At 46.0% G+C, this 15,042-nt stretch overlaps 1 protein-coding gene across 1 annotated transcript; it reads left to right on the forward strand.

The window, feature by feature from the left end:
• The first annotated feature begins 1,090 nt into the window (after window positions 1-1,090).
• Mlana (melan-A) lies at window positions 1,091-11,596 on the forward strand. The gene is made up of 5 exons (XM_021152573.2): window positions 1,091-1,371; window positions 3,413-3,506; window positions 7,969-8,065; window positions 9,848-9,961; window positions 11,245-11,596. The coding sequence occupies exons 2-5, from the start codon at window positions 3,436-3,438 to the stop codon at window positions 11,302-11,304; spliced, it is 342 nt and encodes a 113-aa protein (XP_021008232.1). The 5' UTR covers window positions 1,091-1,371; window positions 3,413-3,435; the 3' UTR covers window positions 11,305-11,596.
• The last annotated feature ends 3,446 nt before the right edge of the window (window positions 11,597-15,042 follow it).

Below are 15,042 nucleotides of genomic sequence, written 5' to 3' on the forward strand. Positions count from 1 at the left end.
GTGTACTTACATATAATAAATAAATAAATCTTAAAAAAATGTTTTGAGACTTTTTTTTTTTTTTTGGTTTTTCGAGACAGGGTTTCTCTGTATAGCTCTGGCTGTCCTGGAACTCACTCTGTATACCAGGCTGGCCTCGAACTCAGAAATCCGCCTGCCTCTGCCTCCCGAGTGCTAGGATTAAAGGCATGCGCCACCACGCCCGGCTTGAGACTTTTTAAAATAAAATTTTATTTAAAATTTTGAGAATTTCACACCATGTATTTTTTTTTTGTCACATCCCTTCTCTGCCTTCAAGAGCTTACCCTCTCTGCTCTCTACCCACCCAACTTGGAGTTCTCCTCCTCACCTTCCTCCTCATCTTCCCCCTCCTCTTCATCTTCCCCCTCCTCCTCACCTTCCTCCTCCTCCTCACCTTCCCCCTCCTCCTCATCTTCCCCCTCCTCCTCATCTTCCCCCTCCTCCTCATCTTCCCCCTCCTCCTTATCTTCCCCTTCCTCCCCTCTTCCTCATCTTCCCCCTCCTCCTCAACTTCTCCCTCATCCTCATCTTCCCCCTCCTCATCTTCCCTCTCCTCCTCACTTTCCTCCTCTTCCATCCTCCTCTTTCTCTTCTCCTTCACTCTTGAAGTACAGTTTGTGTTGCCAACCTACTCTCAGGAGTGGGGCCTGCCCTGGAATGTGGTCACACCACCAAAGAAAACTCACTCTCTCTTCTAGCATCTATCAAACAGCTCCACGGCTGGGGGAGGGGCTGTGTGTTTTTGACCTTAAGTAGGTCTTGAGCATGGTGTCCCAACTGCTGTGAGTTTCTATGTGCCACCGCCCTGCTGTGTCTCCTTGAAGGCAGCCACCCCCTCTGACTACTACACCCTCCTCCTCCTGAAAGAGCCCAGAGCCTGGCATGGAGGAGATGTGACATGTGACATGTGACACTCAAGTTGCACTTAGAGCTGAGCATTCCACAGCCAGAGGAATTTTTGTAGTAGAAGTATTACATTAGACACATGATAAAAATACTTGTTTATCTGAAATGTAAGCTTAACTGGGTACCCTGTAATTTACCTGGCAACTTAAAGAGGAATGGCTTGCCTGGGGCAAAGTGTTGGGACTGGGGAAAGCACAAGCCATCAAGGGCTCTGTTCTTTTTCTTTCTTTCTTTCTTTTTTTTAAAGGGTAGAATGAAGTTGGTTTCTTTCATGCCAAATAAGCAATCACAGACAACCCATTAGGAATCCAAAACGCATGACTATCATGAGACTCAAGATCAAGAACGGAAAAAAAAATTATTTTTTTTTTAAGATTAACAGCCAGAGAAGCCGTCTTCACATACACACAGCCAGACAGCAGGAAGAAGTGTTCCTCGGGGAAGGTAAGAACACCGGCTTCTTGTTAACTGTACACTGTCCTGTTCTTCCAGAACAGGGCTTGGTCTAACCTTTGGAGTCTCTTAGACTCTTCCTCATTCCTCCAAGATTGCCAAGAATATCGACGTGTGGGGTGGGGTGACAGGAACCCCTGTGCACTACATTTAGTCTGTCACCCAAAGGGACTTCTGTTGGCTTCACTGGGGTGAGGTACACGTATCCTGTAACTGTTGGCAGAGGCTCTGAGCTTGAGGTAGACACCCACAGAGACAATTAATGCAGAGTTAATTGAGTCTCTTGTCTGTCAACGCAGGGCTCACCTTACACTCCCCATCGGAGGTGATCTCCAGAGTTCAACTGTAGTTTCCTTCTTACACCTGGGAAGGGCAAATTACATGCAAAATGCCCCCGTGGAAAGGAGTCACCTTCTGGGCTCAAGGAAATCCTGATTTTGCCCTCCCATTATCCCTGTTCTTCACATTGGAGCTAATTAATGAACTTCCGTGCGGGTTGACCCTTAACATTTATAATAGCAGTAATTTTAAAAAAGGCAAAAACCTGATCATAATGACAAGGGATGAAGCTTCTGTTATTGTCTTTTATTAAGCTCACAGTAGTTATAGTCACTGTAGTCCATGAGATTCTTGTTATTATTCATTTATGCACATTTTGGGTGTTTGGTTTGCGTATAGTGGCACACACCTTTAATTAATTCCAGGACTTGGAAAGCAGGGGCACACAGGTCTATACAAATTTAAGGCCAGCCTAGTCTACATATTTCATTCTAAGACAGCCAGAGCAGTGCAGTGAAACTCTGTCTATAAAAAAAGCTTTTAATTTCTCGCCGTGAGACCTGGATAGACAGAAACAGAAACTGAACTGGAGGGGGAAGAAGGTACTAGACGAAAGGAGGTCCCGGCTTCCTCAGTCTGTCTTGGGTGATGTGGACTTGGCCAACAAGAACAGGGTCCCTTGTGCAAAAGTGGCTTTGGAAGATGTGGCCTATACACCTGGTCAGGCTTGGGCTGGGGTACTCTGGGAGACACTGCTCATTAAACACTGCAAGCTTCTGCTCTGCCAGAGATTGATAACAGTGGTAATTTTGGAAAAAAATAAGGCATATTTTTTGCTTCTCTCTCTCTCTCTCTCTCTCTCTCTCTCTCTCTCTCTCTCTCTCTCTCTGTGATTGATAACAGTGGTAATTTTGGAAAAAAATAAGGCATATTGTTTTTGGCTTCTGTGTGTGTGTGTGTGTGTGTGTGACATGCGCATGTGTTGTTTTGTTTTTGTTTTTGTTTTTTGAGACAGGGTGTCTGTGTAGCCCTGACTGTCCTGGAACTTGCTCTGTAGACCAGGCTGGCTTCAAACTCACAGAGATTCACCTGCCTCTGCTTCTCCAGTGCTGGGATTAAAGATGTGTGTCACCTCTGCTCAGCTTCTTTTATTGTTTTATTTTTACATTTATTATTCTATTATTATTATTTACTATTTATTATTATTATTATGTGTTAATTTATTATTACTGTGTGTGTGTGTGCACTTGTTACAGTGCACATGTGGGACTATTAATGATGCCATGGGGCCTTCTCCCACTTTCACCAGGGTTCTGGGGCTCACACTCAGCTAAGTGAGGTTGCCAGACTCACGTACAAACACCTTTCCCCACTGAATCATCCCTTCAGCCCCACCTCTTACAGACTGATGCGCTAGGTCAAGATGGAATGGCTAAAATCCTCTCAGGAGTTTATCATCGAATCAAGCTGAAGGCCAGAGAAGACACGTCCCTGCGATAACTCAGTTTTAAACGTTGTTTCCTTAGCAGTCTCTTCTTAGAATTTAGTTTTCCAGAAGGTAGAGGGTGTCAGAGCCTGAGCTAATCTGAAAGCTCTTGGAATTAACAAGATGATATGTGAATCCCCACAGGGAGGACACAGGGGTGCTAGCTAGCTGATACCTATCCTGGGAACAGTCTCTGTGTGTCATCTCTGTGAGATGAGTGTTGATGTTTTGGATACACTAAGCAATCCCTATGTGCCCTTCCTTTAGGTGTCCTGTGCTGAGTCCACACGATGCCCCGAGATGACATTCACTTTGGTTATCCCAGGAAGGGGCACAGCCACTCCTATGTCACTGCTGAAGAGTAAGTTACAAAGCAAACTTTTTGGGATTTCCAATTTGCCATTTGCAGACACGGCCAACTGACTTCCACATGTGCATGCCTATCTGTAACTTTCTCAAGCATTAATCTCCCCAAAGAATAAAACCACTGCCATTAAGGGGAGTCCTGGAGGTCCTACAGTGGTCTAACTCACAGTTCTCTGGGGCCAAACAGGTGGGGAGGAACAAGTGAGAAAAGTTAGATATTACTGTTTTTGTCCACATTTTTTGGGCCTTGGTTGTTGGTTCCCAAGTTGGGAAAATATGTCCAGGACTCAGATACCTTCTTCCTCAAGCCTATTCACCAATTCCTCTCAAGACTCCTGCAGGTGCTTTGTAGACAGAGTTAAGTTGCTAAAGAGCCAGCGTGGATGAGGGGCATGGGTGTAGGTCTCAGGCTGCATGCAGACTCCAGGCTGAAGATGGCGGCCATGACTATTGCTTGAGAGCTCCATCCTACAGAAAGGTGTTTGAGCTTCTGAGTTAATTAGTAAGAAGTATTTATGCGATTATTACTTCTAAGAACTAAGCACTTCATCGGGAGATACCGTTCTATATCTCTGAAAAGGTCTAGAGTCCAGTGGGAGAGTTAGGCAGGGAGTCATTCTGGCACCTGTAAGTGCCCTTAGGGGACCTAGGGACACCCTTTGCAAGTCCTAGGAGTGGAAAGGGTGTGGTCGGAGCTGAACCTGAGCAGGGACTCCAGACAGGCTTTCATTTAGTTCCGTGTTCTCAACTTCCTAATGCTGCGACTCTATTAGTTCCTCAGGTTGTGGTGATCCCCAACCATAAACTTATTCCCATTGCTACTTTATAACTGTAAATTTGATAGTGTTATGAATTATAATGTAAATATCTGATATGCAGGATATCTGATACATGATCTCTGTGGAAATCTCCTGGGGTAGGGGGCCAGGGGAGTGACCCACAGGTTGAGCACCTCTGTTTTAGACAGTCTTTTAGCAGTCAGCTCAGAACCCCTGCAGATCTGTTCCCCTGTAGAAAGAGTTGCTGGAAAATCTTACTGAGATTACACAGGTCAGGCAGCAAACAAGCAATCATCAATGCAGTCCAGCTGGGAGCACTTCCCAGGGGATTTCCCACGCCACAGCATAGCCAGTTGGGGAGGTGGGGGAAGTGATACATTGTAGCAAATTGTCTCCACAACATTCCATTTAGGTGGGAGATACATTGTATAATGCATTGTTTACGCATCTTTAGGCTGATGCCACAGACCCTTAAACTGGAGTTTTTGTTCTCTCTCACTCAGTAGTCTAGGAGTCTTAGTCAGTCAGTTCCCTTCTTTCTCTGTCACCCCTGCACATCACCTCTGTCTAAGTGAGGATGCGACACCACCTTCTTTGTGTTTCCACATCAGAAAGTGAGAAACCAAGGGAAGACTGGGGCCACTGTTTTCTGCTACCCCCCACATCATGACGCCCATATTTGTCTGCTGTGTTGTATGTGGGTGGGAACAGCTTAGAGAAACTATGAGGTGTGCCCCTGGATGTGGTGATGTTGGGATTTAATACAGGCCTTCAGTCATGAGAGCCTGTTTGCCTATGGAGCACTAAGCTGGTGGGTTAAAGATGGCAAATATTTGCACAATCTCATCCACAGGGAGGTGAGACAGTATCTCCAACTGCCAAGCTGGAAGCTAGAGGCAGGCCTTGTCAGCTCAGTAGGCTGAAAGCTGAGTCTTCCTGTGTGGTGTACAGCTCCGGTCTCAGTGGGTGAAGGCGGTAGTGGCTCCCACAGCTAACCGTGTGAAGAGCTGCTGTGAGGTGATGCTTAACAGAGTGGCAGGCAGACTCTGAAGAGACTCCACACACTCTCTGTAGGGGCACACTGGCAAAAAAGTCATTGGATTTTCAGAGTCCAGTGCCAGCGCCCAGAGCAGGGCATAGGAAAGTGGGTTTGGGGTTGGAGACAACAGTTTACGAAGGACACCTGTGACTTAGTACCATCATATACATCACACACACACACACACAAATTCTTCTTCTTCTTCTTCTTCTTCTTCTTCTTCTTCTTCTTCTTCTTCTTCTTCTTCTTCTTCTTCTTCTTCTTTCTCCTCCTTCTCCTCCTCCTCCTCCTTCTTCTCCATCATCATCATCTTCACCATCATCATCATCTAACCCCTTCACTGAAGGCTTGTGTTTTCTTTTGTACACCTTGACCAAAGTCCTTACTCAGGGGCAGCGAGTACTCTGGTGTCTTCCCTGAGAGGATAGGAGAGCTCCTTGGTTCCAGCAGGAGAAAAACTCCCGTTCAGTCTGCCATGGTGTCCATCAGCATCACCAGAGGCCCCAGCACAGGGCAGTGACACTTTTTTACCTCAGTCCATGAAGGTTGTCCAGTACTTGAAGCATGGTACATGATTTTCAGCAAGGTAATGAAAGAGACCAGTGAAGACTACAAGAAAAATCACTGCACAAGGCCGTCAATATCAGGATTCATCCTGACAGGTGCTCAGTCATCTGGCTGCCCTGTTTAAACAGGAGGGTCAGATGTAGCGGGGAGCAGAGGCCTCTGCACTGAAGCATCTGCATTGAAGCAATACATCTCTGAGATTCTCGGAGGATATTTCTCCTCCATTGAAATCTGCCAGTGGTATGAGGAAGAGTAATATAAAGTGAGTTCCCATAGCCAGTCAAAAGGGGCTACCCCCCTATTGGCTGTTAGCTCCCTCTGAAGCCTCAGTAGACAGGGACTCTTACATGTATGGCGATAAGGCATCCTGGGAGCTTGCCTAAACTCAAGATTCCTAGGTGCTGCCTCCAAGAGGAGTCAGTTTAGACCAGGAGTGGGGCCCCAGGGTCTGTACTTTAATGGTGCCTCATGTGACCACCCCCCAAGGTATCTGGGTGACTGAGGAGTCTTGCAAGGCCAGGCAGCAGCTTCCTCTGGCATGTCTGGCATTCTTTGATGTTTTAAGCTTTCAATCACTTGTGTGTGTGTGTTCTCAGTAAAAGATGACTGTGCATAAAGAGGTAGAACAGAGCCGTCTGTGTCAAGATGCTCAAAGAGAGAGTGCAGGGTGAGCTTAGAGCAAGAGCCTGCTGGGAATTATGTCAGATGCCTTCAGTCAAGAGAGCCAGTGAACACTTTTTGTGACAGTTTTATCTTAGAAGACGGTTCTTCCAGGAAAGGACAGAGGACGTAGGTCTGGCCTGAATCGTAGCACTCCCATTGCGGCTGTCTAGGGCCACTTACTCTGCTGGTTCGTCTACATGCTGGCTGTGCAGCCTTGAGCATCTTGTAAGCCTGACAGCAGCTGTAAAACGAACTATCCTTAGCTCAGAGGACTGCTGCACAGTGCCTGGCACAAACCGGTGTTGAGAGAAGGTCCCAGTGCCTGGGATCTGGGCGCTTGGACCATGATGCAGTTTGTAGCTCTACCAAGATTCCCCGGGCCTTTGCAGCTACTGTAAGGGATGGTCCTACACTATCAGGGCAGAGCTTCCCCTGGAAAGGCCATCCTCCAGGTCTCTCCATCCCATTTGGAGTTGGACAGGACATGCTTGATCGCTTGACACCTTGAGATGGAGGTCGGCGTTCCTGGCAGAACTCCCTCCCCGCACCCTGCAGCCACTCAATCTAGTATGCACCACCTGGCTCTGCAGAGCATGTCTGAGCAAGTTCATGGTCACATAGTGTCTGGTCCTCAGTGCTGAGCACTGTAGATGAGCATCTGCCTGGCAGGGCCGTGCAGGAATACACATGCCAAGCTCTGTTCCTGAGGCTTTTGCGACAACTGCAACGCTTCCCACGGGTCTCTGGACGCAGTGCAGAAGTGGCTGGCTTAGAGCCTCAAAACCGTGTCCTGATGCTCAGGGCCAGATGCATAGGTAAGTGCACCAGGTCCAGCTCAGACTCCTCTGTCGGTGCCACGGGGGATCAGAGCAGAGCAGAGTTAGGAGCAGGGATAGCCTCGGGTTCAAACCCTGGCTCAGACTTGTGATAGTTCTGCTGGGCAAGCCCTCTAAGTTTATTTCTTCCTCTGTGAAATAGAGATAATAAATGGTATCTACGCTGCAGATTATTATGAGAATTATCAAAAATTGGTGAGCACAGCCACTGGTTCAGAGTGTTCATTTCTGTTTCTTTTAATCTGAATTGAGTTGGAAAAAAAAATGCTTTAAATAAGCCACGTTCAGAGGAAAAGATCACTCTACTTCAGTAAGTAAACTGTCCACACGAAGGTCAGATGCCAGGGCAGCTCTTATGCTTGGGACTTGGATGTGCTAAAGGCTCCTAAACTAGGTCCTGTCCTTGGATGGTGGCGCTGTAGGTCTGGTCAGGTGCCCAGTGCGAAGACTCACAAACTGGAGACTAGAAGATGTTTTCCTGGATCACGAAAAGGGAGAAGGTTGGTTGCTGTCTCGTCCAAGTCTGGAACGATGTTTCTGAGCTCTGTTGGACATGCCTATCTCCTCGTCCAGGGCTGCAGGGATCGGCATCCTGATCGTGGTCCTGGGGATTGCACTGCTTGTCGGCTGCTGGTACTGTAGAAGACGAAGTGGATACAGAACCTTGATGGTGGGTAACGGTCCCCTGAAGGGTCTGATCCTTCCTCTGAACTTCTGGGGATGCCCGTGGATGGATGTGGATGTGTGTGACTTGTCATGGTACGGGTGTGGAGAGTGGGGATGCCCGTGAATATATGTGCATGTGTGTGTGTGCATGCCGCGTTGTTTCTCTCCTATCTTGTGGTGGTTTGGGATCAAAGTCAGCTTGTCAGTCTGGGTGGCAAATATTCTTCCTTGCTGGGTTGGGTCCCTGCCAGATTCTTCTGTCTCTATCACACTAAGTAGCCCATGGTATCCAACATCTTACTGATAATCACACCAGGAGGAGAAAACCATCCTCCCCACCGCATAAGGTGCACCACTGAAAATCTTCCCTCATCTATCCATCCATCTATCTATTGGTCATGATGTAAGGACCACATGCTAACTTGCTATAGCTCTTACATTAGGAATGGAGCCTTAAAAACCTGAACGTTTGTATAGGTTCCAAGACAAAGTCTGGGCGTTTTGAGGCCAGCAAGCCACTGGATAGGAGGGGTGGCTCAGCAGGTAAGTGCACTGGCTGCTCTTCCAGAGGACCCAGGTTCAGTTCCCAGCACCCACATGGTGGCTTATTATGTGACACGGTGCAGTAACTATTATGTCTTAGCTGTTTTCTATTGCTGTGCTAAAATACTAAAACCAACTCGAGGTGTAAATGATTTGCTCGGCTTACAAGTTGGCTTCATTCTTCATTTCTTTTTTTCTTTTCTGAGGGAGTTCTTATTCTGTAGCCTCAAAGTAATGGTCCTCTTGCTTTGGCTTTCCTGGTGCTGGAATTATTCAAGTATAGCATCAATCCTAGCTTTCTTCTTTATCTTATCTTTTAAAGAATTATTTATTCATTTTATGTATACGAGTACACTGCAGCTATCTTTAGATACACACCAGAAGAGGGCATTGGATCCCATTACAGAAGGTTATGAGCCACCATGTGGTTGCTGGGATTTGAACTCAGGCCCTCTGGCAGAGCAGTTAGTGCTCTTAACCGCTAAGCCATCTCTCCAGCCCATCTTATTTATTTATTTTTTAAAGATTCTATTCCCTATGATGTCTATGAGTGTCTGCATGTATCTATGAAATGCAGAAGCCAGAAGAAGCCAGGATCCCCTGGAACTGGAGTGTTAGGCAGGAGTGAGGCACAGTACCAGTACTGGGAACTGGGAATCCAGGTCCTTTGCAAGAACAGCGAAAGCTCGTCACCAGTGAGGTGTCTCTCGCGGCCACCTCATTTCTGAAGGATAATTTCACGAACTGTTCACTTTGTAGATCCAGTCTCCTCTTCCAGGCTCCCCAGTTAGTGACAGTGTGGTGCCAGGCACTTTAGTCCGTCCTGACAACTCTGAAAAGTGGGCTGCATCATCTTGCTACTACAGATCTCAGGACTGGAATGAAGAGTAAGGAAGTGTTGTGAGGATGCCTGGCTAGTAAGTGGAAGCAGCTAGCTTAATGCCCATTTTCACATGTATATGTTTTTAAAATTTTAATTTCATTTTGTGTGTACTGGTGTTTTGCCTGCATGCGTGTCTGTGTGGAGCATAGGATCACTTGAAATTGAAGTTACAGACAGTTATGAACTGCACTGTGGGGGCTAGGAATGGAACCTGGCTACTCAGGTGGAGTAGCCAGTGCTCTTAACCACTGGGCCATTTCTCCAGCCCTAATGGTAATTTTTAAAGCATTGTTTCCTTTTTCTTTTCTTCAGTAGACTGTCATCATTATTGCTATTCATTCTTATGACTTTATATTTCAGGACAAAAGGCGTCATACTGGTATTCAAAATACCCCAAGGGAAAGATGCTCATGTGAGAGTCCTGATCATCAGGACAGCCGACTGTCTTCTCAAGAGAAATCCCATCAGCCCGTGGTAGGTGGTGGTCATGCATCCGGGCATTTTCTTGCCAGCTGCTTTCAGTCCAAGTAAACAAAGTTGATTTCTATTCAAGTGTAATCTTAAATCTACTTACTGTCACTAAACTGTTAACTGACCGATAATGCTTATAATTAGGGCTGGTATCTTAGCTCAATGACAGAGCACTCGCTTTGCATGCATGAGGCCCTAGCATCAATCCACACGTGTGCTCCTCCCCCATTAAGGTCAAAATGGTAATTGTTGTTTTGTATATTTTATAAACAAACAAACAAATGTGGGAAAAATATGTATTTTAATCTGTGTCTTCTTATACTTAGATTTTACAGTCAATGAGATTCCTACATGTAAGAGACAAGGGGAGAATTTTCTCCTAGAGAGCTGAGCCACAACCACATGTATTAAACACTTGAAACATGGTAGTGTGGTAAAAGCTACTAGGCGTTTACATTCTGCATGTGACTTGCATGCATTCCTGCTGCACAGCACTGGTGCACACTAAGCATAGCAAAGTAATGCCCAGCTTTGGTTCTGGAGTCAGACAGGCGTGCTTGCATCTTAGCTCCATGACTTCCTAGTTGTGAGCTAGGACACGTGACTTTTTTATGTCTCAGTTTTCCCCTTGAGAACATTTCCTTGAACTGTTGTGAGCCTTAGCTGAATGACCGGCACATTGTGCTCAGTTGGTAGATCAATGTGTCTCTCTTGACTCCATCTTTTAATGATGTCTATCATTGAGTTGCCCCTAACCCCACCCCTAGTCCTAAATGTGCTTTTAGACACAACTAACAGGGTCCTGTGTGGTGAGTGTTTGTTGAGTGATACTCAGGATTCAATGGGTAGGCAAGTTGCCTCAGGGCTGCTAAACCTGACAACTTTGAGGTTGATCCCTGAGCCCTACCTGGTAAAAGGAGAGAACCAGGTCCCCCACACTGTCCTGTGAATTTTGCATGTGTGCTGTGGTGGCACAGGTGCTGCCCCCCACCCCAGACTTTCATTACGATTGGAAATTCTGACGAATGATCTGAGCATAAACACACTTTTCGATTTTGGGAATACCCTCATCTCTCTTTTTCTCTTCCCTCCAACGTCTCAACATAGACACTGGTAAAATTTAACAATTACTTCACTGGGTGAAAGATATGTATGAATGGTTAGAAGCTTCAGTATACAGCGGAAGTATAAATGCGACGACGCAAACTGCCTTGCCTCAAGCCCCGCCCCTAGACCACTCTCCACTGCCAAGCCCACTCTCCTCCTCTCTGCTCTCCTCCTCACAGGTTCCCAACGCTCCGCCTGCCTACGAGAAGCTCTCTTCACCGCCACCATATTCACTCTGAGAGCCGGGAAACTCCTGAGAGCGCTGAACAACTTCCCTCACACTTCCGCTTTAAGGCTGAGTAGACGCCGGTGTTTCGCTTTAGAATGCTGCAGAATGTGCAGCTCTACTAACAGGCCAGTGCTAAATTCTTGACAGGGCAAGCAGAGGGATATTGGAGGAATGGTGAGAAATATTAACCTTGGAAAAGCTTCAATAAACATCTTAATGTATATTATCTGTCTGGGCAGTAATGCTATTAAATTGTCATCGTTAATATTATTTTGAGGGGTAAACTCACATGGATGATCAGGGAGCACCTGACTTGCTAAAATATTTTTTATGTGTGTCCACATTTATGTACGTGTCGTTGCATGCCGATTCCTATTGAAGTCAGAAGCTGTTGGAATCCCTGGAGATGGGGTTAGAGGAGGCTTTGAGCTGCCTGATGTGGGTGCTGGGGACTTAAGAGCCATCTGCAGGAAGCAGCAAGCACTCTTAACAGCTCAGCCACCTCTTCTAACTTTAGCTTTTAAAAGCAACTTATTGGCCAGTGAGGCAGGTGTTATGGAGGGTTCATTCATAAAGGACCCCGTTACAGGTTTAAAATAACTTACTTCTGGGCTGGACAATGTTAACCAGGGAGCTTTGTGTTCTAAAGTGATCCTGCAAGAAGACGTTGTAAAGCCTCTCTCTCCTCCCTCCCCTCTCTCTGTGGTGTATGTTATGTATTTGTGAGGACTGAGGTCAGTGGTGGGTAGGTCTTTGGACACAGGGTCTCTCACCGAGCCCTCAGTTCACTGGTTTGGTTAACTGGCCAGGGAGCTTCAAATACCCACCAGTTCAGCTCTGGAGTTTATGTGCTGCCGTCCCTTAACATTATGTGGATTCTGGGCTTCCAGACTCTACGTAAGTCATCTTCTCAGAAGAAAATAAAATTAACAAATATATGTATATACTTGTCAAACTATAAAGTTTCATTTTTGAGAACTTCAGACACGAGAACTGCTAATTACATTATTCTACCCCTTCCCTTCCTCATCCATATCCCTAGCCCACCCCTTCTCAAATTCAGGACCTCTTTCCTATAATTGCTAGTTACACACACACACACACACACACACACACACGTTAATATGTAGTGTATGTAGGAATTCCCCCCCCCCCATCCTTCCCATCCCCCATCCCCAGTCAGGACTCCCTTTCCAAACCCAGCTTCTGGAGGGTAACTGTGTCAGCTCCTTCTCACAAACCCGATGCTCTTAACACTAAACACATCCTAAATGCAGCCAGTATCACTTTCCTAGGTAGAGCTATAAAATGGAAATAATAGTAAGAACAGGCTGTTCTTATTAAAACCTAGGAAGATTCTCGGTTGTAAAGAGCCATGAGCCTGAGACCTGCTGAGACATTGCTAAGAACCACAGAAATCTCAAGGCTGTTTAAAGAAATGTTTGTCACTACATGCTTCTTACTTATGGTTAAGTCAATAAACCACCTGTAATATCGTGTCACTAGAAACACAAGCGTAAGATTAACAGACCGTTTCTACCAAAGACAAAAGTAGATTAAAGGGATAAACACAACAACAACAACAACAACAACAACAAAAAACGAGACCCTAAACAATGTTTGTGCCTTTCTCAAATTTCAAAATACCCCGATTCCTCTTTCAGACAGATGAATTCTAAATGAAGGGACTTTATCAGGATTTTTGCCACCCTACTACCTCCACCCTGCTCCACAAGACCTTTGAATCTCACTCACATCTTCAGAGGGACCCGTGGCTTGATGGGGAAGGCCCATTTCAGTGGAGGGCTCTCCAAGCCTCTCACACTATCACACACTGACAAATCTCTTTTCCTTGTGGACAGCTTTTCCTCAGTGTCCCTCTTAACAGTATCAGGTGATGGGCAATAGGTTTGGGCTGAGTCCACCAGAGAGAAATTAGAATGTACACTATAGGTATAGCAGGTGAGCAATCTAGCTCTGCTTCCTTGGACTCACAATCAACTGCAGGCAATCCTGGGAGCCCTGTGCTAAAGACAGAAGTACCACGAGGTGCTAGAAACCTGTGTGGTAACACCAGGAGTCTACCCCATCTAGAGATGCTCACACTAAATCAGAGGATAAACATCTCCATAGAAATGGATGAGTGTTAAGGCTCTGGTACCCTGACAGTAAGTTGAGGCTCTGAATTCAGTGCTGCCTGGATTGAAAGAACTCAGGGAGGGGAGATCCTTGTAGACACTGCAGGTAAGATTGGCTTACTTGCTGATGGAGAAAGTGTGAACCTAGATCAAATCCCACTGGTAAACGCAGGGCTCCAGGCCTCCACTGCAGTGCGCTCACTTATGGTCAGAGAAGGGTTCAGGGCACAGTGCTGCTCTGCTGTTTTCTGGGAGCCAGGTGGGGACTCGAGTAATCAGAACTCACGACTAGTCAGTCTCCTCTGACTAGAAACAGCCTTTTCCAGTTAGCCAACTATACTGGACAAGGAACACTAGCTTCACTCTGAGGTGAGCTAACAAAGTCAGAGAACAAGTTTATAGAACCACCTCGCCTTTCTCCTTCAGTGCTCACACTGTGGTCTCGAATTCAAGCCTCAAGCCTCTACAGATTCCCCATGGAGATTCTTCAAGTGGAAACTCCTAGTTTCTTTGGAAAGTTGGTTATGTCAAATGTTGTTTTGCTGGGGCCCACAGGTGAAAGGATGTTTGGTTATAGCAAACATGTGAAAGGACACTTGATGAAGGAGTATAAATATGACCCCACAGACAGCGGGGGACAGCACAGAGCATTGGTTTGCTTTGCTCCACTCCCTACTCTTCCCTAACAACACACATGTATTGGTTCGCCATATATAGTACTGTTGAGCTCAACTTGTGGTAATGCTGTCAATGAAAGAAACTTGCCCAAGAACTGCTGGTGAGGTTCCCACCACAGATTGCTGCTTCAGCAGCCTAGCCTCAGGCTGGCTGGTGAGCCTGGCAGTTTCCTCAGGATTATGTTAGAGTTTGATTTTAAAAGCTCAGTCACTTGAGATATCAAAATCCCTTAATCTCATTATGGCAAAAACATCTTAAATGTGTCTAAGAACTTTGGGTAGGAAAACCAAAACCACATCATTTTTAAGAAAACCTAAACTATGAGGGGCGAAAAATCAAGAAAATTGAAAAAAAAAATAGACATGAAAATATGAATGAGAGAGGCTGTAAAGGACGCAGCCTGAAAACATTTCTGAAACTGAAGACTGGGTCAGCCTACTTCTTTTTTTAAGAGACAAGAGCTTTGTGTATCTAGAATGGTCTTGAACTTCTGATCTTCCTGATTCTATGTCCTCAGTGCTGGGGACTGAATTCAGGTCCTCATGAATACATGATAGGCAAGCATTCTACTGTTTCAAAACAAAGCGGCCTAAGCAATCCAGGGTTCTGTTCAACAAGTGTGTGTCAAACCCCCCGGTGCCAGCGCTGGGATAACAGTGACTGATGAGGTTCCGTTTCAGAACAGCAGACATTTACATACAGAAGTGACCCAGGGATGCCCTCAGGCTATAAGTGACTGCAGTATCAAGATGGTATTGCCTCGTGGCAATGACAGGGAGACATGAAGCAACTAGAACTTATAATCACGCTCTCAACTCAGAGAAGGGAGATGATACCTCAAACTCTGAGTTATATATCATCAGTATAAAACAATTATTTGAGAAATGTGAGTTGAGCCGGGCGTGGTGGCGCACGCCTTTAATCCCAGCACT

The sequence above is a fragment of the Mus caroli genome, chromosome 19 (genome assembly GCF_900094665.2).
Source record: "Mus caroli chromosome 19, CAROLI_EIJ_v1.1, whole genome shotgun sequence".
Lineage (NCBI taxonomy): Eukaryota > Metazoa > Chordata > Mammalia > Rodentia > Muridae > Mus > Mus caroli.